The sequence below is a fragment of the Mustela erminea genome, chromosome 15, assembly GCF_009829155.1.
Source record: "Mustela erminea isolate mMusErm1 chromosome 15, mMusErm1.Pri, whole genome shotgun sequence".
Taxonomy (NCBI): domain Eukaryota; kingdom Metazoa; phylum Chordata; class Mammalia; order Carnivora; family Mustelidae; genus Mustela; species Mustela erminea.
Genome location: NC_045628.1, coordinates 53,938,045 through 53,959,373, shown reverse-complemented (window position 1 = coordinate 53,959,373; position 21,329 = coordinate 53,938,045). Strand labels below are relative to the sequence as shown.

The following is a 21,329-nucleotide window of genomic DNA, read 5'->3' as shown; positions in this document are numbered from 1 at the left end:
GAGTTCACTCATATGCAGAATTTAAGAAATAAAATAGATGAAAATGGGGGGGAGAAAGGAAAATGAGGGGCAAACTAGAAAACAGACTCTTAACAATAGAGAACAATCCGAGGGATGCTGGATAGGAGGTGGTTGGGGGATGAACCAAATGGGTGATGGGTATTAAGGAGGACACTGGTGATGAGCACTGGGTATTGTATATAAGTGAAGAATCACTAAATTCTACTCCTGAAACCAATATTACACTGTATGTTAACTGACTAGAAGTTAAATAAAACTTGAAATACACAAAATAAAAACAAAAACAAAATAAATATAACATATAGACACATCACATTGTAATTTTAATTACTTTTCAATATTTTTATTATAATATTTTAATTCAATATAAAAGCAATATACATCTATATAAAATTATTAAAATATAAATACTAAATTGTATATATTAAAATAGTATTATATGATGAAAATCAATGTAAATAATTTAGCATATACATTATATACATAGGTAAATAAATTGTATGTATTTATTTATATAAATATGTTTATATTATTTAGATCACACTGTACATGCACATTTGTGTCCTTTTTTACTTGATATTGTTCTAATATTCCTTTTCATCAATAAATACTCTTTATAAATATCACCCTTATAAGTAAAGGTTTGACCCTATTATTTTAGTTGTCATGTTTATTTTAACACACACAACTATTTGGTGACACTAAAAAGAAACAATTAAGTTTTGATTTTAAATTATTTGCTTATGCAAACTATTTGCATCAGATTATTATGCAAATTATTTATGCATCAGCTAACTTTATCCTACCCTTAAAACTCAGCTAGTTGCTCAAGTTCCTGGGGTGAGAGTCAAAGATAGGAAGAAGTAGGGTTCCAGGGATGATGCATGTGTTACGTACATCACTTTTTTCTTTAACTTACGAATTCAGTGGTTTGTTCTTTAGGGCCATTAAGTATCTACAGTACCAAAGCAGCCACAACAAGGTGTCCTACTTTCCACTTTAATGAAAGTACCCCATAATCTACTTAGCCATTGCCCATTGCTGGACATTAATATTTTTTTCAACTTTTGGTTCTCAAATGCAATAATATGGTGAATTTTACTGGCTATGGATCTTTTGCCGATTTCTGTGTTGTCTTTAGGCTATATTCCTAGAAGAATTACTAGATGAAAAGGTAAAATTTTAGGCTCTTTATTTATATATTAAGCTATAATTTATACTCCTTCAGCCAACATCATCTTCAAAGAGCATAACCTTTCATAATCTTAAAGTGTGCCATTCAACTTCCTCCTCAACAAATCCAGTAACTTCACTTTCTTTAAACTTTAAGCTTCTCTCAAAGGAGTGATAAAATCCTGTACTCCCAAGGAATGTATCATCTGTCTCGGATGGAGAAGCTTACATACTATAAGCCTCTTCAAATATGATGGAAGAGCCTTTGGAGTCTATTCTCCAAGGAAATCACATACAGCCTTCATAGACTGATCTCAAATATATTCTCTCTGCAGACCTTGAAAGGTTGCTCTCCTTATTTTAAAAAGAAAGAAGGAAGGAAAGAGAGAAAGAGGGAAAGAAAGAGAGAAAGAAGAGGGAGAGAGGGAGGGAAGGAGGAATAAAGAAAAAAGGGAGGAAAGAAAAACATAAAGTAACCATAGACTAAACAAAAAACTGGCATGATATGAATACAATGGGACAAAATATTTTAAATCCAGACCATATGAACTCCTATATATTTGCATCTATTAGTAGACATTTATTTCATTTATTTATTATTCAACAAATATGCACTAAGAGTCTGGTACGTGCCAGGCACTGTGGTAGATGTGGGGCATACAGTGGCAAACAGCATAGACACAGCTTTTAGCCACATGGAGTTTAGTTTATGTGGATAAGTATGTGTAAGAGGCACCATGATGAAGTCAGATGGGGAAGCCTGTGGAGAGTGCAGTGCAACCTGACCTTCCCATTGCCAGCCCAACCAGCCTCACTCCCAAGCCCTCCCACACTCTCAGGAGAGAAGTCTTTGGGAGTTTATCTTACTTTTCTCTGCTTTGCATGGTGCAGAGAACAATCAGAGAGGCAAAGCCCTGGATTTAACTGCGACACCAAATCTGGAAAGAGGAGCGGAGATGGTCCTCTGTAGCCCCTTTCAGTCCCGCTTTCAATGTTTCCTTGAAGGTAGACGGTAAACAGGTAAACAGGAAAACTCATCACCACCCAACCTCCTATCTGCAAGGCCAGACTGGCAGGTTTCCTTAAAGTTTCCATAAAGCCTCCTTGCTGTGTGTCTCAGGCAGGTTTTCTTTGCAGAGCAACTGACCAAATTTTGGGGCTCTGGTATGAGCCCAGAACTTCATGGACCCCGGTGATCTTGAGCATGTCTGCTCATAGTGCTCATCTGTCCAGGGGTGTTTTCTGTACGTTTCTTTGCTTGTCTATTTGTCTGTTCATTTGTCTTCACTCCAAATCTTTAGCAATTCAACAATAAACATCAGAAACCTAACTCCACTCAAAACATTCACAAATGCATTGCAACCATGCTAATGGCATTGAAGCGAAGGAAGTGGGGCGGGGGGAAGCAGGGTGTTGGTGGGTGTTCCCAGTTCCTATGGTCACAGTCGTAGCCACAGCCTTAAAACAGACGGTATCGGGTTCTCGGCTAGCCCCCTCGGCGGGAAGAGCTGGGAGTTTCTGACCTCCTTTGGGGTTAAGGCTGCTGGTCTCAGTCTGTGCGTAAGCGAGTGGTCACAGTCCTTAATTGCAAAGGGGAAGTGGTCAGAAAACACACTCTGTCCTGGCGAGATTGATAACTTGTAAGATATCTTGGAAAGGCGCCAGGAAGTAACAATGAGGTTGTATGTGAAACTAAATATACATGCATCACTTGCATGTTTGCTTATAATTTCCAACATAGTCTGAAAAGGAAAAACAGCAGAAGAAAAAGAGTTTGAGATGGAACCCATAACAGAAGCCAGTAATATTCTCAGCAGTTTCCTTTCTTTGGTGAAGAGAACACTTCAAAATAGTAATGGTTAACATTAAATCCAGCCCTGACTATGTCCTTGTTACTGGACAATGCATTTTCTATATATTGACTCGGTTAATTTATCATCAAAGTCCTCCAGAATAGCCCCTTGTCCCCATTTTACAGACAATGAAACTGAGGCCCAGAAGGTTAAGTCACATCCCAAATCCCTAACACCTAAAAAGGCGTAAGGATTTGTCCCCAGTCAGATGGTTCCGGGTTCCATGCGCTTAACAATCACACCCTGTTACCGTTTAGAGATGAATATTTTCCATCACGTTCAAAGAGAATTTATCCCAGGGAAAAGGATGTAAATTTTGGATCATGCTGCTGATGAAGTTGTTGCTGTCATGACCAAGGTACAGGGATCAGGACTGGTGTTACCCTGGACAGTCACCCTCAGTGAGACCCGTGAACTGGGAAGCATATTTCATTTGTGCTGCCTTCACATTTTTTAAGAAGAAAGCAATTTAGAGAAAAGAAATAGACTTTGACCATCTGCAGCTTCTAATCTGAGATCATGCATTCCTTCCGTTTGGGCCCTCCATGTGACCTGAGCTGCCATTTTGTCTCCTGACATAAGGCGGAGGAATTGTTGCTGTATGTAGAAGAATATGCTGTATTATCAACTCCTAGAGTTCAAAGTGGTTCAGTCTAGAAACAGAATAAAACCTTATAAGTGAGTAGACAATGAAATTGAGACCACAAAGCACACTTAGCCATCATAAGCCCACGCTTTGTCTTCCAGGAAAAACATAAGAGTTTCTCTGCCCTTATGAGCTGGCTCTGTTTAAAATGAAAGCTGAGGACAAGACTCCTGTTCTTTGCTTCTTATTCCTGAAGGTTAGTGGGGTTTTTTGGAGCCTGTTTGGAAGGCTTCAGTAAGGTATCCTGGAGACTGCATTAGAATCTAGCAAAAACTTAGTGAATACCAACTATATAAAGATCTTTCTAGATATTGTTGGAGGACACATAGAAATTGAAAAGACAAAAGTCCCATCTCCCAAGAGCTCATGGGGATAACAATCATAATTACCTCCATTTGAAGGCAGGCTGGGAAATAGGCCTTGGGACTTCGAGTGAGAGGAAAAATAATTCTACTGGAGGGAAGGGGGACATGCCTTTGGGGAATGTGAGGTTTGATGAACTTTGCAAGTTAAGTAGGATATCAGTAGATGAACAAAAGAAAAGAAGGTAGTTTCAGGTCAAGGAGACCCCTAGAGTAAAAGCCCAGGTGTGAGGGAATACTGGGCCAAACCTGGCTGCAGCGGGTGAGCCAGGCTGGGGCTGAGCCCGGAGTGTGTCTTTGAGTACACGTGCCTGCATGCGGGGAGGAAAGTCCTGGGCCTCTAGGGAGGCCTGGAAATAGGCCAGGGAGATACCATGTGAGGAATTGCATTAGCAACTTTCTTCTGCACGTCAAGACATGGCATTTGGATATGATAGTCATTCAAATTTCTGAGCAGTGGAATGACTCAATCAGGACTTTAGGGAGCCTTGAAATGGCTTCGGAAAGTGCACCCCATTTACAGTCATGGTGACCCCAAGCATCAGGCCGAAAGGATGACAAGGGCAAAAGTGTCCTTGAAATCTGTTTTTTACTCCAGTGTGAGCCTACCACAGACTACAGAACAGATGGGCAGGGTCAGTTTGGCCCTGGCTTCTCCCGGGGGATAATAATATTTTCAATATTTCACCAAGGAGCACATGGGTGGCTCAATGGGTTAAGCATCCAACCCTTGGTTTTGGCTCAGGTCATGATCTCAGGGTCAGGAGCTCAAGCCCTGCGTTGGGGTCCATGCTGTGCATGTAGCCTGCTCAGGATTCTCTCGCTCCCTCTCTCTCTTCTCCCTTATCGCCTCTCTCTCTCTCTCTCTCTCTCTCTCAAAAAAAAAAAAATTTAAAAATTAAAAAAAAAATTCTTAAAGAAATATTTCACCAATACACCAATAGTATGACATAGCAGACAAGTAGTTACTGTGTGATATTATTAAAATAATCTAGCAACCACTAACCCCATGTGGTGGACCCATCCAGTTTCATGGAGCAAGAAGCCCAGGAAAAGATTCTATTACTACTCAGTAGGGACTGTAGGGCATGGTGCTAAGCAGAGCCCACATTTTGACTCAGACACCAAAGTACACACATGAGCTATAGACCCCATTCTCTGGCTGATCCTTGGCAAATTGCATGGCTTGAGTGAATCTGTCTGCTAGGACTACCATAACAAGTATCACAGACTGGACGGCTGAAACAGAAATGTATCATCATTTCACAGTTCTGGAAGTCCCAGATCAAAGTGTCAACACGGCTGTTTTGGGTTTTTTTGTTTTGTTTTGTTTTTTGTCTTCTTCTTATTCCTTCCCCCCACCCCCATGGGCTGTGAGGGAAGAATCCTTTTCAGACCTCTCTCTTTGGCTTATAGATGGCGGTCCTCACCTTCACACCGGGTTTTCCGGTACACCTATCCCTGAGTCCAGAGTCCAGGTTTCCCCTTCTTATAGCAATACTGGTTTATTGGACTAGACCCCACCCTACTGGTCTCATTTTAACTTGATGACCTCTTTAACGAGCCTGTTTCCAAACATAGTCACATTCTGAGGTCCTGAGGGTAGAACGTTAACATATTATTTTGGCGGGAAGAACACAAACACATAAGGCTCCATTCCCTCATTTGTGAGATGTCATTAGTAATGTCACCCATTGTATGTGTTATGAGAAGTGGCTCGAGCTTCTGAATCGTCACAGTTCATGGCACATAGTAAGGGCTCAGAATTACAGCCACTCTTACACCAGTCAACAGAAGGACGCGGAATGTTCTCTGCCCCACCCCTCTGTCGGGCTGGCTCATACCTTACTCCAGAGGGGAAGCTGCGCTGATGGATGTGTGAGCAAGCCACCACAGTTCCATGACAGCTCCTTATGAAGGTGGCCGTTCTGAAGGCATCCCTTCTTCACTGAGCAGAATTCCCTAGTATCAAATGACAAAGGGCAAGAGGAACTACTTTTTATCTCTGTCTCCAGGAAAATATCAACCCCACTGCACTTCGAAGTGCAGACTGATGGTAGTCTGATGGATGAGCTTCTCGGGCCAAGGCTGGTGGGAGTTGCAGCTGTGGCCCTGGCCCCCTGAGCGTCCGCTGGGCCGGCCGGCAGAGCCAGGGCCGCCCTGGGAAAGAGACTGTGTGTCTCTGCCAGTGCCGACTCAGCAGCAAGCGTGCAAGGATGGTTATTTGTGGGAGGCACGAAGAGTGGCTATTATTTTAAAAGAAATTCTCATAGAAAGAATGTTGGATTTAAAATAAATAAATGCGCTCATGGAAGCCGGATAAAACTGTAATGTCAGTCAAATGCCGAGCCTTAGACCATGTTCACAGGAAAACAGCTCTTCCAAGTTCTGTGCTCTCAGTCCTCTCTGGATTCACATGGAAATGACTATAGCGAAACAAGAGGCTTCTAAAAGAACAGTTTGCATAATGGGTGATGCCTACTTTATAATTCCTGCAATGTAGCTTGGACATGGCACAATGCAGATTTTATGGATCGGTAAAATGCACCTATGTGCTTTGTCAAATTGTTTTAGACAATTTCACATTTCCAAAATCGATTATGTCTCTTACAACCGATGTGATAAGAAAGCAGTGTCATAGTTTGATTAGCGGCACATTTCTGTTTCTTAGTGGTACATAAGTAGCTCTGGGCTAACAATCCATGGTGACACAAATTCAAAGAAACGGATAGTAATTGTGAACTTGAGTTTTCTTTGGGAATAGCAACATGATTTGTTCCTGCCTCCTTACATCTTCCTGCATTGCATTTCTCCTTCTTGACCTGTATTGGGGCATTAAAACATCCTCAAGATGCAAATGCAAAAAAAAAAAAAAAAAAAGGACAGAGAGATTAGTGATCTGAATGGTATCACATTGCTGATCAGGACCCAGCAACTTCACGTGGAGACAGTGGAATGGTCTGTTACATCAGGTAGATAAGGGTTGTGAGATTGTAAAAGAATAGCCACTGAATTGGTTGTGTGTGTGCTGGGTCCTGGCCAGTTTGTATCTGTAGAGTCATGACATAGCCTGGGAGCTGGAAAAGAGAGGGAAGCTGATGCAACATGAGCAGGAAGTCCCAGATGTAAGAAGCTTTGTCCCCAGAGTTCAGCTCCACAAAGGGGACCACTCATTTTCTGTTCCTTACGACCTGAAGAGGTGGACATCTACTCAGCGCTTACCATCTCTTTTCTTAAGAAAACCTTGTAATTAAGCCTGTTATGATGTCTCCCATAGGCTGGTGGAGAAGGAGAAAGAAGGTGGATACTCTTTCATCCTGAAGCTCCAGGAAAATTATCCCAGCAGCACTAAGGCATCCAGCATCATGGAAGGCTATAAGAAAAATTTTAACTTGTTCACAGAAATCGAGAAATGACCAGTCCTGTGCATATTGTTGCTTCCTTTAAGCGAGTGACTCTTGACTCTTTTTAATCTCTAACAACATGAGACAAACACAAACCTATTTAAGACCAAAAAGGAAACAAGCATATTGTAAAATAGAGAAAGGATCGAGTAGATTCACCATATGACCCAACGGCATCCATGCCTTGTGTTCCTTCTCCCACTATGCAAAATGGAAAGAACCGTAACCATTTAAGAAGATGTCTTAGAGTTAGCCTAAGAAGGACAACATCATTGAAGAAGAAATAGTTTAAAAGAAAATAACATAAGTTCATTTGTTGCCACTTTTCCTTATTTTTCACGTTTTCTCCTTCCTATTTCCCACCTGTGGAGGAGGCTTCCCATCCATTCCCATAACGTGTTACTTACCACACACACAGATCAACAGATATTCACTGGGGACAGCAAATGCCAAGCACTGTGCTAGGCTCTAGGGATACAATGCTGAAGAAAACAGACACAGTCTTGAAGCTTAAGCCAGTTGCTGGGACAGCAGCCCAGTTTCCCCATCCAACTCTTCTGTGAATTTTCTCAGTGAGCATTTTTCCTTGAGTCTGTAACACAAACAAGAGTGTGGCCCCTGATATTTACAATAGAAATCCTGGTAAAATGGAATTTCGAGTGGAGAAGAGCCTCTATAATTTCTGCCTAGGGCCTAGAGTTTTCTTAGCATCCTTCAAGAGTCTCTGTGATGCAGTTATGGCGGTGAAAAGTGCATTATGACCAATTGAAATCTGTAGCAAGTCCCACTGTTATTATTACGATTATTATTGTGACTTTTATCTAGATCTCCAGCCCAGTCTTGTCAAGACTGGAAGAGTTCATGTTTTCATTATTTGGTATAACATGCTTTATGAAGCTCTCATCTAGAAATAAATGGGGAATGTCAACAGGCTAGGGACAGAGGGGGAAGAAAAACAAAATGGAAACATGAGCTTAAAGCAGAACCATGCGGAGAAGGAGGTTTAAGTTAAATGTGAGGTGTGAGTTCTTGCATCAGGAGCAGATCTATTGAATGATGAACACTGTCACTCGCACATTCACATCCTGTAAATTCCATGGATTGTCTTAAGAAATGTGATTTGCAATGAGAAGGAAGGACCAGGATAAGCGGTCTATTATTTTATATGTCATTACAGACTTGGGATAGAACCACAAACCAGAAACAGAGGAGCCAGACAAGTTCACGACCCATCAGCCATACCGCTATCAGCCCTTATCATTAACTATACTTTCTTTTGCCTACCGCCAAAAACCCCGCTAAAGGAGAGTTTGCCTGAAAAAAATCACGCAATGAGTTAGAGCTTCTGTTTTGCTACTGTTTGACTTCTGAATTTAAAAAATGTTTTTTATCACCAGCTATAAAAGCTGGAGCCCTGGGCAGCCTTGTGGCTGAGATATGATTGGAAAGTGCAGGACTCCTTCTTTTGAACAAAACACTGGGGTAATTCTCATCATCTTAGAGGGGTTTCACAAAGAGAGCTTTGGGTGGTATGTTTTCAGCAGCTTGGTATTCCTTCAAAAGACCTCCTTACCCACAGAAACGGTGGGAGGGTTAATGGTAGGTTGCTAGAAAGGGAGATGGGTTGAAAGATAAATAACGGGAAGAAATGATGCAGTATTTTAGAGACCCTGGGGTGGGGGTTGGCAGACCAGGTTCGGCAGACTCATGGGGAATTGTGTCCACAAAAAGTGGAGGAAGAAAAGGAAAGAAGAGACAGACGGAGGGGGAAAGGAAACCAACATTGATTAATAACCCACTGGTGTCAAACCACAAGTGATAAATGTTAAAACACCCCCTGCCCCCCCGCTTCTGGTACTACTGCTTTTGTGAGCAGAAGCCCGCTTTGCTCTGAGCAGTCAGAGAAGTCTTGCCTAAGGAGGAGAGGCTTGCACTGATAAGCAACATGCTGCTATAACCTGGAGAGTCAGAGGAGAAGGTCTCAGGCAGAAGAACAGCACGTGCAAAGGCCATGTGGCTGGATGAATCACAGCCCACCTGTGAATGAAAGAAGAACAGAGTTGTCAGAGCCCATGGGACAAGGGAGTGAATAGGGTGGAGGAATCTGCAGAGTGGCTTGAGCACACAGTGCCAGGTCGGGTCATAGGAGATTTTGTCTTCATCCTAAAGAAATGGAAAGGCCCAAGGTGTTCTAAGCGCAACACAGACTTTTTTTTTTTTTTTTCAAGTTCCCTGCGGTGGATGGAGAAGTGATTTTTGGAGGATAAAAGGGGATCTAGGAGAATAGTTAGGAGAGAAGCTGCAGCAGTTTTGCAGGTTAGATAAGTCTATGACTTAGACTGAGGTGGAGAGGAGCGGACAGATTTGGAGGTAGGGGTGGGGAGGAGAAGAAGGAAGACAGAGAGAGGTACTGGCTCAGTGGGAGATTTCAAACAGATTCAGTCTAGACCAGCAACCATGCCCTACCCTAACATAGGGTACTATCTGGAATTATTTTGGGTTATTACAACCAGTGGAGGGGGAGGCGCTCCTGGTGTCTAGCAGGTAGGGTCCAAGGATGCTGCTAAACATCCTATAATGCACTGACCTCTCCTATAGCAAGAACTATGGAATCCAAAATACCAATAATGTAGAAGTTCAAAAACTCTAGTCTAGATCCACTTTGTTCCTTGTTAGCCCCCCTGAAGGTGGACAGATCCTCGCCGTCGTGTCACCCTGATGAGTAAACCAAGTCATGTGGTGGGCGTTGTCCACAGGAAAGCAGCAAGAAGGACCAGTCAATGGCAACTTAGCATCCACTGAGCGTGGGTAAAGGAAGTTCCTGGTTACAAGTAGGGACATTCTGCTCTATCCTCCCTTCCCCCTCCCCTTCCTAACTCTGTGCATCTGTCCCAAAGTTTATGAGAGCTGGGAAGACTTGCCTACCCTCTGCTTCCAGAAGCATGTCTCTCACTTAGCCCTTGTCCAGGATCTATAGCCTTTGTTTCTGGGGCCAAAGCCAGTAGCTAACAAATGACTGTAGCTTCAGGCCTGGGGAACAGGGGGCCTTTTGAGATCTAAGCAAAGGGCTTTGTGAAGTGTAGAGGTGTGAGAAAATTACTAATTAGTATTTTGCATAATTATCCTAATATATGACTTCTACAAAACAATAGTTCATCTTTTTTTTTGTTGGCTTCATGGTACTTGGCAATACCTTACACTAGTGCTTGGATTCAGGCTGAGGACCAAACCTCCAATGCCTGGTTCTCTGGCCCTTTTCCCTTTTGCTCCCCCTCCACCTCTCCATCAGACAACACTTACCGTCTCTCAGTTCCCAGAAAAGTTAACTCCCAGCCTGCTCTCATGGAGGGCTGGTCAAACCTTCTCCCAAAAGCTGAGTCATGGTCCCAGGCAGTAAATCTTTCTTAAAATTTCTCTGCCTGTTCTTCCTCTATGGTAGACTTCCTTCCTCAGTCTCACCAAGAGAACTGCCTGGCTCACCTGTTTCTGTTTCAAGGTATGGAACCACAACCTCTCCTTCTTGCAGCATACGATATCCATGATCTCACAAGATAGATCAATAATTGGAGCAAAGAGCAGGCGAACAAGCACGAATGAACGAACATAAGTGATTGTCAAAACACTAACAATAAAAAAGAAATGTAGTAACTATGTTCTATCAACGAATGCAAATTTCCTACATTTTCATGCAGAGAAAACACCATTCTCACAATAATAGTCTGCCTTGTAGAAACCAAAACTTTTTGGTATCTTGTCACATCCCAGGTGTTCATTTCTCTTCCAAAGTCCACCTTGACCCTACACGATCACTGTTCTACCATTTCTGGGAGGATGTGATATGACTTTCATGAGAACCATGATGACTCTGGAAGACTCATTGTTGACAGACTTCCACATGAAAAGCTAAAAAAGAAAAAGACTTTGATTTTTGGACTGATTGATTTTTCTGCCCTAATGTAATGGATAGAAGATTGCCTTTCCTTCAGGAAGTTTCAGAGAAATATTTTATTTTGTTGCCTTTCTGACTCTTACAGAAACAATGATTCATGTTTGCCTTGCTGTTCTGATGATTATGATGAATAGGTGAATTACACCAACATTTGACATTCACAGCAGGTGCCTAGAGCAATATGAAGACTACTTTTATTTATATGTGATTTCCAAATGTTAACCTAGACTGAAAGAAATGTGTGTGGTATGGGCCAATAGCTAAAGGCATTTCCACATGTCCCATGTAGAGCTTCAAGGGAAGAGGAAATAAATCCAAATCTGTATAAACGCAGGGCCCATCTCATCAATAGGCAACTGCCTACTGAAAATGATTTCAAAGTCACTGGGAAATACCTCTCTGCCCTCAACTGGTTCTCTGATGGGATTAAATGTTCCCATTGCTCATTTTTTCAAGTTGAGCCCTTGTTGAAATGCAAATGTTAATTGAGGAACATTAAACAGCAAGGAAGCTAAAATATTTAGCCATTATGCATATTAATACTATATTAATTGGGGCTCTTCAGAGAAGCAGAACCAAGAGAAGGTATATAGTTAGAGAATGAATAGACATTTAGAATGTGTGTGTATGTATATATAAAATGTTATTTTAAGGAATTGGCTCACGTAATTATGGAGGAATGGCAGGTCTGAAATTTGCAGGGCAGGCCAGCAGGCTGGGAATTCTAACAAGAGTCAATGTTGTAGTCTTGAGTTCAAAAGTAATCTGGAGGCAAAATTCCTTCTTCCTTGGGTGAAGTCTTTTTTTTCCTTAAGGTCTTTGGATGAGGCCAACATACATTATGGAGAGTAACCTGCCTTACTCAAAAGTCTGATTTAAATGTTAATCACATTTTAAAATATTTTTAATGTTTTTTAATTTTTTAAAAAGATTTTATTTATTTATTTGAAAGAGAGAGAGATAGATCACAGGTAGGCAGAGGGGCAGGCAGAGAGAGAGGGGCAATCAGTCTCCCTGTCGAGCAGAGAGCCCACTGCAGGGCTCGATCCCAGGACCCTGAGATAATGACCTGAGCCAAAGGCAGAGGCTTAACCCTCTGAGCCACCCAGAGGCCCCTTATTTTTTATTTTTTAAAGATTTTATTTATTTATTTGACAGAGAGATAGCTAGAGTAAGAACACAAGCGGGGGTTGGGGGCAGTGGTGGTGGGAGAAGCAGGCTTCCCACTAAGCAGGGAGCCCAATGCAAGGCTCAATCCTAGGACCCTGGGATCAGGACCAGAGCCAAAAGCAGACACTTAATGACTGCACCACCCAGGCGCCCCTGTTAATCACATTTTAAAAATACCTTCACAGAAACATCTAGGTTAGTGTTTTATGAAATAATTGGGCACCATAGTCTAGCCAAGTTGACACATAAAATCAACCATCACAAATACTTTCAAAGGAATTAGTTTATTTGTCAGTTTCCTGGGAGGTCAGTACTTGGAAAAGGCTGGTTTTGACAAGATATAAAGGAGGAGAAGGGAGAAAAGAACAAGAGGCCAGGACTACCTGACAGACAGAAGCATACGTCAAACATTGCAGGGGAGGGGAATCCAAGGGCAGGAAGGGGACACTGAGGGACAGGGTGCTGGGGATTTGGTGGTGTAAAGGAAAGCCAAGGATTTGAAAGTAAGTGCTCCCAAAAGTTGGAGGATGAGAAGGAATGTAGAAAAATGTAATATAAAACAGAATTTGCCTAGAGTTTCAAAACCCATCTATAGAGGCTGTTGGGCCACTCTTGATCTAGTGCTTTGTTGGATCTTGGTCTCTAAGATTAATATAAGAAATGACATGATGTACTGATTCACACTCACCATGTGCTAGACACTATTTTAATTTCCTGTGTCTTAATTCATTTAATCTTCCCAACAGTGAATTGAAAATGGTTCTATTATTGTCCCCATTTTACAAATGAGAAAAATAGGACCTAAAGAAATTAAGCTTGCCCACGGTCACACGAGTAGAAATCGGCAAAACTGGGATTTGAACCTATGCAACCTGGCATCAGAACTTGTGTTCATGAACACTATTCAGTTGTCTTCAAAACCGCTGTTGAAGATATTATCCAGTACGTGATTCTGTGTTCCTTGTGTTAGGACATCTACATATACAATATGTTCCTTTTAGTACCAGGAAAAAGATCCTATCTCCTAAGGAACTGGTTTATTTAGATGTATCAGATAATGTAAGTCATTTGGTTTTCTCCTTCTACATAGTTTATAATCTTCCTTTTCCATTTCAAATGACCCCAAACCCTATTTGTAAGTAAGGATATAAATCCTAAAAAAAAACAAAAAACAAAAACAAAAACTGTAGCATTGTATACATTCTTTCATTGCTTAAGATAGCCAAATAGCTATGGGCTTTGAGAAATTTCATATTTTTTAGAAAGTCCTATTAGCCCAGAAAACAAAGCTTTTAAAGTGAACAGCTATAAGGAACAGCTGAGGCTTGAACAAACACCAAGATTTCAAGAACTCACACTGCAATATTAAGTGGGGGTGGATGAGAATAATATACTAGAAATTTCAGGCTTTGAAAGAATAGGCCCCAGCTCCCCCTTCAGCGTTCAGAAGAGCCAGAAGTCCCATATTAACCCTCCAGGAGTCCACCTAGAGAACACTGAAGAGCACACAAGGTTCTTGAGGAAAAAAGTTTCAGATAGGTAGGGCCTGAGACCCCGAAGGTGTAGAACAATTCTAGGTGGGGGATTTAGGGGGAAAAAAAAAAAATCATCGTGTCCTGGTAAAGCAACAAGTCAGTGGCTGGTCCCTGGTTCTGCTTTTGATTATGTTTCTGTTTCTATTGCTTTTCCAACCCTGATTTCTCTTGTTGACCAAGTCTAGCTTGTGCTGTCTGCTCCCTGGTCTTGATTTTTGTGTATAGAGTCCAGTCCATATCCTGTCAGGGGCCTGCATCTGACACCAAGTCATCATTCCATTTCCATCAGTAAATATGTCCACTCCAGCTCCTGCCTCATACTGCTTTATCTCAGTTCCAGTCCACTGAGATGCAACCTGCGAACACCAAAGCCAAAACACTGCCTTGATCCCAGCCCTTTGCAGTGGATGGCAGTTCCCACACTGTCCATGATACAGGATAGAAGAGCATGAACACAAACCAAGTCCATTACCTGCTACCCCACAGCCAGAGCTTCCAGAACCATCGCAGTGGAACTTCAGGGTCGCAGCCCTGGTTCCTTTCTGCAAGGGCCTGAGTCAGTGCAACAGGACATTGCAATGTTCAGTTCATTCCCTCACTCAGGCTGAAGTGTCCATGGAGCTTGTAGACAAGGCATGTCTTTCCTCCATACACAACGAGCATTCTCGTGAGCCAGTGAACTGGGCAGGACTGCCAACAGGCCACATCCTTCGTGTGCTCTGAACCAGCAACGGCAGGAAAAAACGGGTCAGAAAACATGAAGGCTGAGGTGCTGAGATGATACGGAAAGTCCAGAGGACTTTCCTGAAGGGTACCTTGTAAACCACAAATCTAGCCACATGGTGGTTCTGGCAGGAGTCTCAGATGATTTCAGTGACCAAAATCAGTGTTCTCATTGATTGACTGGCAACTTCTTCAAGACCTCAATGAACACCCCCCTTTTTTTCATAGCCTTTGGAATCCTGTGTCGAGGGATCACACTATTTCTTGACATCCCATGAATCTTAACTCTGAGTCTGAATAATGCTCAGTGAGCCAGTCTTCAGGGCTACTGGCCCCACCCACTCCAACACTGTCCATTTGGAAGTATCTCTTGGACAGTCTTAATCTAAAAAGTGTTGTGGTTAATCGAGGGTGTCTGGCTTTTTTTTTTTTTTAAGATTTATTGATTTATATAAGAGTGACGGAGTGTGTGTGCACATGGGCATGAGCGGGGGAGAGGCAGAGAGAGAGGGACGGAGGGAAAATCTCAAGCAGACTCCCTGCTGAGCACAGAGCCAGACCTGGGGCTGGATCTCATGACCTCGAGATCATGACCTGAGCCAAAATCAAGAGTCTGCAGCTTAAACTACTGGGCCACCCAGGCAACCTAGAAAGTGTCTGGCTTTTAAGGGCTTTCTGCATCTTTCTCATGTTCAACCTAGTCTTGTGTTCACCTGCGCCTTCTCCCTGTGATCTCAACCAGAAAGCATGATCTTTAAGTACTTACTTGAGAAAAAAAAAATGTACAACTACAACATTCTTACGGAGCATGAGATAGCCTCATTCAAAAGGTGTACATGGATAGAAAATTTTATAATGAGGCAGACTCCATGAAATCTGGTATCAGCAAATGACCCATCTGGTTGCAAATGATGAAGATCCACATCAATCTAGCTTAAATGAAAAAGGAATTTACTGATCCACTTAATGAGAAAATCTAACAGTAGCCTTGATAACTTCAGGTTCAGCTAGATTCCAGGCCCACGCAATATCATTAGGATTTAATTTTTTTTCCTTCCCTTCATTTTACAACTTTATCTTCCTCCAAGGAGAATTTGGACACAGAGTACACATGCTAGTAAGATGGTAGCAGTAGATTCAGTCCTTATATCTTTTTGGGTTTCATGTCCAACCAGAAATATTAACTCCACTTTTCCAACTACCCAAATAACCATTCTGAAATTCATTATCTTGGTCCTCCTAGACTTAATTTAGGTCATGTGCCATCCTGAACCAATCCCAGTGACCGACAGAATGTGCTGATTGACTTAGCTTACCATACAAGTTTCACCCTAGATCCTAGGGAGGAGTCAGTCTCAGCTTTCTGGAACCACACTCACAAGGAGAGAAGGAAAAGTGAGTCTCTTAATAGAACAAAAGTGCTGTGATTACAAGAGGGGGATTGAATGCTGGGTGGGAACAACAGCAACGGTCTACGCCAGATTCCTAGGGCTGCCTTAAAATGAGGCTTTGGTTTCTGCCATACTTTTTTCTGTGTCTTTTTTTTTTTTAATTGAGGTAAAATTGGTATGTAACATTATATAAGTTTTAGGTACACAACATTATAATTCAGTATTTCTGTTACTACAAATTGATCACCACTGTAAGTCTAGTTATTGCCCACCACCATACATCCGAGCAACTCACTCATTTCACCCACCTCCCAACCCCTCTAATAACCACCAATCTGTTCTCTTTACCTCTAAGTTTATTATTGTTTTGTTTCTTTGCTTTGCTTTTTAGATGACACATGTAAATTAAATCATGTAGTATTTGCCTTTTCTGTTTGACTTCTTTCCTTCACCATAATAACCTCAAGTTCTATCCATGTTATTGCAAATGACAAGATTTCTTTCTTTTTTATGGCTGAGTAATACTCCATTGTATTATATACCACATTTTCTTTATCCATTTATCCACTGCTGTCGGACACATACTTTTTTTCCATATCTTGGCTATATTAATAGTGCTGCAGTGAATGCAGGGGTGCATATATTTTTTGAATAACAATTTTCATATTTTTTACATAAATACCCAGAAGTGGAATAGATGAATCGTATGGTAGTTCCACTTTTAATTTTTTGAGGAATTTCCATATTATTTTCCATAATGACTGCTCCAATTTATATTCCCACTAACAGTGTATAAAGGTTGCCTCTTTTCCACATTCTCTCCAACACTTGTTATTTCCCATGTTTTTTTATAATAGCCATTCTAACAGGTGTGAGGTGGTATCTCATGATGGTTTTGATTTGCACTTCCCTGATAATTAGTGATGTTAACATCTTTTCATGTGCGTCTTGACCATTTGTATATGTCTTTGGAAAAACATTTATTCAGATCCTCTGCCCATTTTTAGTGAGGTTTTTGTTGTTGTTGTTGTTAAGTTATATGAATTCTCTATATATTTTCAGGTATTAACCATTTATCAGATATATGATTTGCAGTTATCTTCTCCTCTTGTAGGTTGCCTTTTAATTTTATTGGTCGTTTCCTTTGTTGTTCAGAAGCTTTTTAATTTGATAGTGTCCCATTTTTAAATTTTTGTTTCCTTTGCCTTTGGAGTCAGATCCCCCGAGATCACTAAGAATGTCAAGGAGCTTACCATCTGTTTCCTTTTAGGAGTTTAATTGTTTCAATTATTACATGAATGTCTTTAATACATTTTGAGTTGATTTTTGTATAGGGTGTAAAGACCATGGTCCAGTTTCATTCTTTTGCATGTAGCTGTCCAGTTTCCCCAGCACCATTTATTGAAGAGATTGTCCTTTCTCTCTTGTATATTCTCTTTTGTCATGAATTAACCAAATATGTGTGGGTTTATTTCCAGGCTCTCTTTTCTATTCCATTGATGTATGTGTCTGTTTTTATTCCAATACTATAACATTTTGATTACTATAGCTTTGCAATGTAGTTTGGAATCAGGGAGGATGACATCTCCAGCTTTGTTCTTCTTTCTTAAGATCACTTTGTCTATTGGTTTTTGTTTTTGTTTGTTTGTTTGTTTGTTTGTTTGGTGGTTCCATACAAATTTTAGAATTGTTTGTTATAGTTCTGTTAAAAATGCTAGTGGGATTTTGATAAAGATTGCACTGACTCTGTAGATTGCTTTGGGTCATATGGACATTTGAACAATGTTACTTTTTTCAGTCCATGAACATGGAATATCTTTCCACTTATTTGTGTGCTCTTTAATTTCCTTCATTAATGTCATAGTTTTCAGTGTACTGGTCTTTCAACTCCATGGTTAAATTTATTCCTAGGTATTTTATTCTTTTTGATGCAATTGTAAATGGGACTGTTTTCTTAGTTTCTTTCCGATAGTTCATTATTATTGTATAGAAATGCAACAGGTTTCTATATATTTATTATGTATCCTGCAATTTTACTGAATGCATTTATTAGTTCTAACGGTTTTTTGGTAATGTCTTCAGGGTTTTATATATACAGCATCATATCATCTGCAAATAGTACCAATTTTACTTGTTCTTTTTTGATTTGGATGACTTTTTCTCTTTTTTCTTGCCTAATTGCTATGACTAGGATTTCCAACACTATGTTAAATAAAAGTGATGAGAGTGGACATTCTTGTCTTGCTTTGAACGTAGGGGGAAAGCTATCAGCTTTTCACTGTTGAGTATGATGTTAGCTGTGGATTTGTTGTATATGGCTTTTATTATGCTGAGGTATTCCTTCTATAGCCACTTTGTTGGAAATTTTTAATCACAAATGAGTTTTGAATTTTGTCAAATTCTTTTTCTGCATTTATTGAGATGATCATATGATTTTGATCCTTCATTTTGTTAATGTGGTGTATCACATTGATTTGGAGATGTTGAACTATCTTTGCATCTCTGGAATAAATCCCACTTGATTGTGGTGTATGGTCTTTCTAATGTACTGTTGAATTCAGCTAATATTTTGTTGAGGATTTTTGTATTTACTTTTATTAAGGATATTGGCTTGTAGTTTTCTTTTTTTGTGTGTGGTCTTTTCTGGTTTTGGTATCAGGTAATGCTGGCCTTGTAAAATGAATTTGGAAGCATTCCTTCCTCTTCAGTTTTTTTAAAAAGCATTTGAGAAGGATAGGCATTAAATCTTCTTTGAATATTCAGTAGAATTCGCCAGTGTGGTAGAAAAAATTGAATTCACCTGTGAAGCTGTCTGGTCCTGGACTTTGTTTTTTGGGGAGGTTTTTAAGTACTGAGTCAATCTTTTTGCTAGCAATCAGTCTTTTCAGATTTTCTATTTTTTCCTGATTCAGTCTTGGAAGACTATGTTACTGGGAATTTATCCCTTTCTTCTAGGTTATACAATTTGTTGGTCTATAATTGTTTGTAGTAGTCTCTCATGATATGTTGTATTTCTGTGGTATCAGTTGTAACTTCTATTTTATTTGATTTTATTTAAGTCTTCTCCCTCTTTTTCTTAATGAGTCTGGCTAAATACTTGGCGGTTTAGTTTATCTTTTCAAAAACACATTTCTTAGCTTCATTGATTTTTTTTTCTATTCTTTTTATTCTCTATTTCATTTATTTTTGCTCTGAACTTTATTATTTCCTTATTTCTAACTTTGGGCTCCATTTATTTTTTTTCTAACTCCTCTAAGTGTCAAGTTAGAATATTTGATATTTTTCTTTTTTCTTGTTGTATGTTTGTATTGCTATATATTTTCCTCTTAAAACTGCTTTTGCTTTATCCCATAGATTTAGCACTGTGCTACTTATATTTCCATTTGTCTCTGGGTATTTTTGATTTCTCCTTTAATTTCTTTGTTGGACCATTGGTTGTTCTTGTTGTTTATTCTCCATATATTTGTGATTTTTCCAGTTTACTTCCTGTAATTGATTTCCAATTTCATATAATGTGGTCAGAAAGATACTTGATATGATTTCAATATTCTTAAATTTATTGGGATTTGTTTTGTGGCCTACCATATGATATATTCTGGAGAATGTCCCATGTGCACTATGTTAAGTCTGATGTTTTCTTACTGGTTTTCTCTCTGGATGATCTGTCCCTTGATGTAAGTGAGATATTAAAGTCTACTACTCTTATTATGTTGCTGTTAATTTCTTCCTTTATGTTAATTCTGTTAACATTTGTTTCATATATTTAGGTGTTCCTGTATTGGTTGTATAAGTGTTTACAAATGTTTCATCTTTTTGTTGGATTGATCACCTCTACTATTATATAAGGTCCTTGTTTGCCTTTTATTACAATTTGTTTTAAAGCCTATTTTTGTCTGATATAACACCAGTTTTCTTTTGGCCTCCATTTACATAAAATATCATTTTCCATCCCTTCACTTTTAGTCTGTATGTGTCCTTAGATATGAAATGAATCTCTTCTAGGTAAAATATAGATGGAGCTTGTTTTGTAATACATTCAGCCATTCTGTGTCTTTTGATTGGAGGATTTAGTTCATTTACATCTAAAATTATTATTGATAAGTATGTGCTTGTTGTCAGTTTGTTGTTTGTTTCCTGGGTGTTCTTGTAGTACTTGTCTGTTTCTTTCTTCTCCTAATCTCTTCTTTTGTGGTTTTGTGATTTTCTCAAGTGTTATATTTAAATTCTTTTCTCATTGTTTTTTTGTGAGATTACTATAGATTTTTGCTTTGTGGTTACCATGTGGTTCACATGTAACATCCTATGTATATATATATAAAACAGTCTATTTTAAGCTGACAACACCTTAAGTTTTAATGCATTCTAAAAGCTCTACATTTTAATCCCCACCCTGTGTTCTGTTTTAGATGCACTATTTTATATCTTTTTATTTTGTATATCCCTTAACTAATTATTATATAGTTAGTTTTGCTACTTTTGGGTTTAAATCTTCACATTGGTTTTAGGCATGGTTAATCCACTACTTCTACTATATATTTATAATTACCAGTGAGATTTTTACTTTCATTTGCTTTCTTGTTACTAGTGTGTTTTCTTTTCAACTTAAAGAGGCCCCTTTCGTATTTCTTATACAGTTGATTTAGTCGTGATAAACTCCTTTGGTTTTTTCTTGTCTGGGAAACTCTATCCTTCAGTACTGAATAATAACCTTGCCAAAAGTATACTTAGTTTTTGCCTTTCAGCACTTCGAATATATGCCACCCTCTTCCTACCTGTAAAGTTTCTGCTGAAAAATTAGCTGATAGTTTTATGGGGGTTCCCTCATATGCAACAAGTTGTTTTACTCCTGCTGTTTTAATATTCTCTATCCTTAACTTTTGATATTTTAATTATAATGTATCTTGGTGTAGATCTCTTTGGGTTCATCTTATTTGGAACTCTGTACTTCCAGAGCCAGATGTCTGTTTCCCTACCCAGGTTAGGGAAAGTTTCAGTCATTTTTTCTTCAAATAAGTGTTCTACCTTTTTCTGTCTTGCTTCTCCTCCTGGGAGGCCTATGGTGCAAATGTTACTCTGCTTAATGTCTCACAAGGCCCCTCAAG

The 21,329-nt window shown here is 39.7% G+C and overlaps 1 protein-coding gene across 1 annotated transcript in view; it reads right to left on the bottom strand.

Annotated features, from left to right (window-relative positions):
* TNFSF11 (TNF superfamily member 11) overlaps window positions 1–16,176 on the bottom strand; it is a 63,971-nt gene extending 47,795 nt beyond the window's left edge. The window contains exon 1 of the mRNA XM_032315013.1: window positions 16,153–16,176. Coding sequence (XP_032170904.1) covers window positions 16,153–16,155 — 3 coding nt within the window. The 5' untranslated portion in view covers window positions 16,156–16,176. The remainder of the gene's footprint in view (window positions 1–16,152) is intronic.
* Window positions 16,177–21,329: the final 5,153 nt, after the last annotated feature.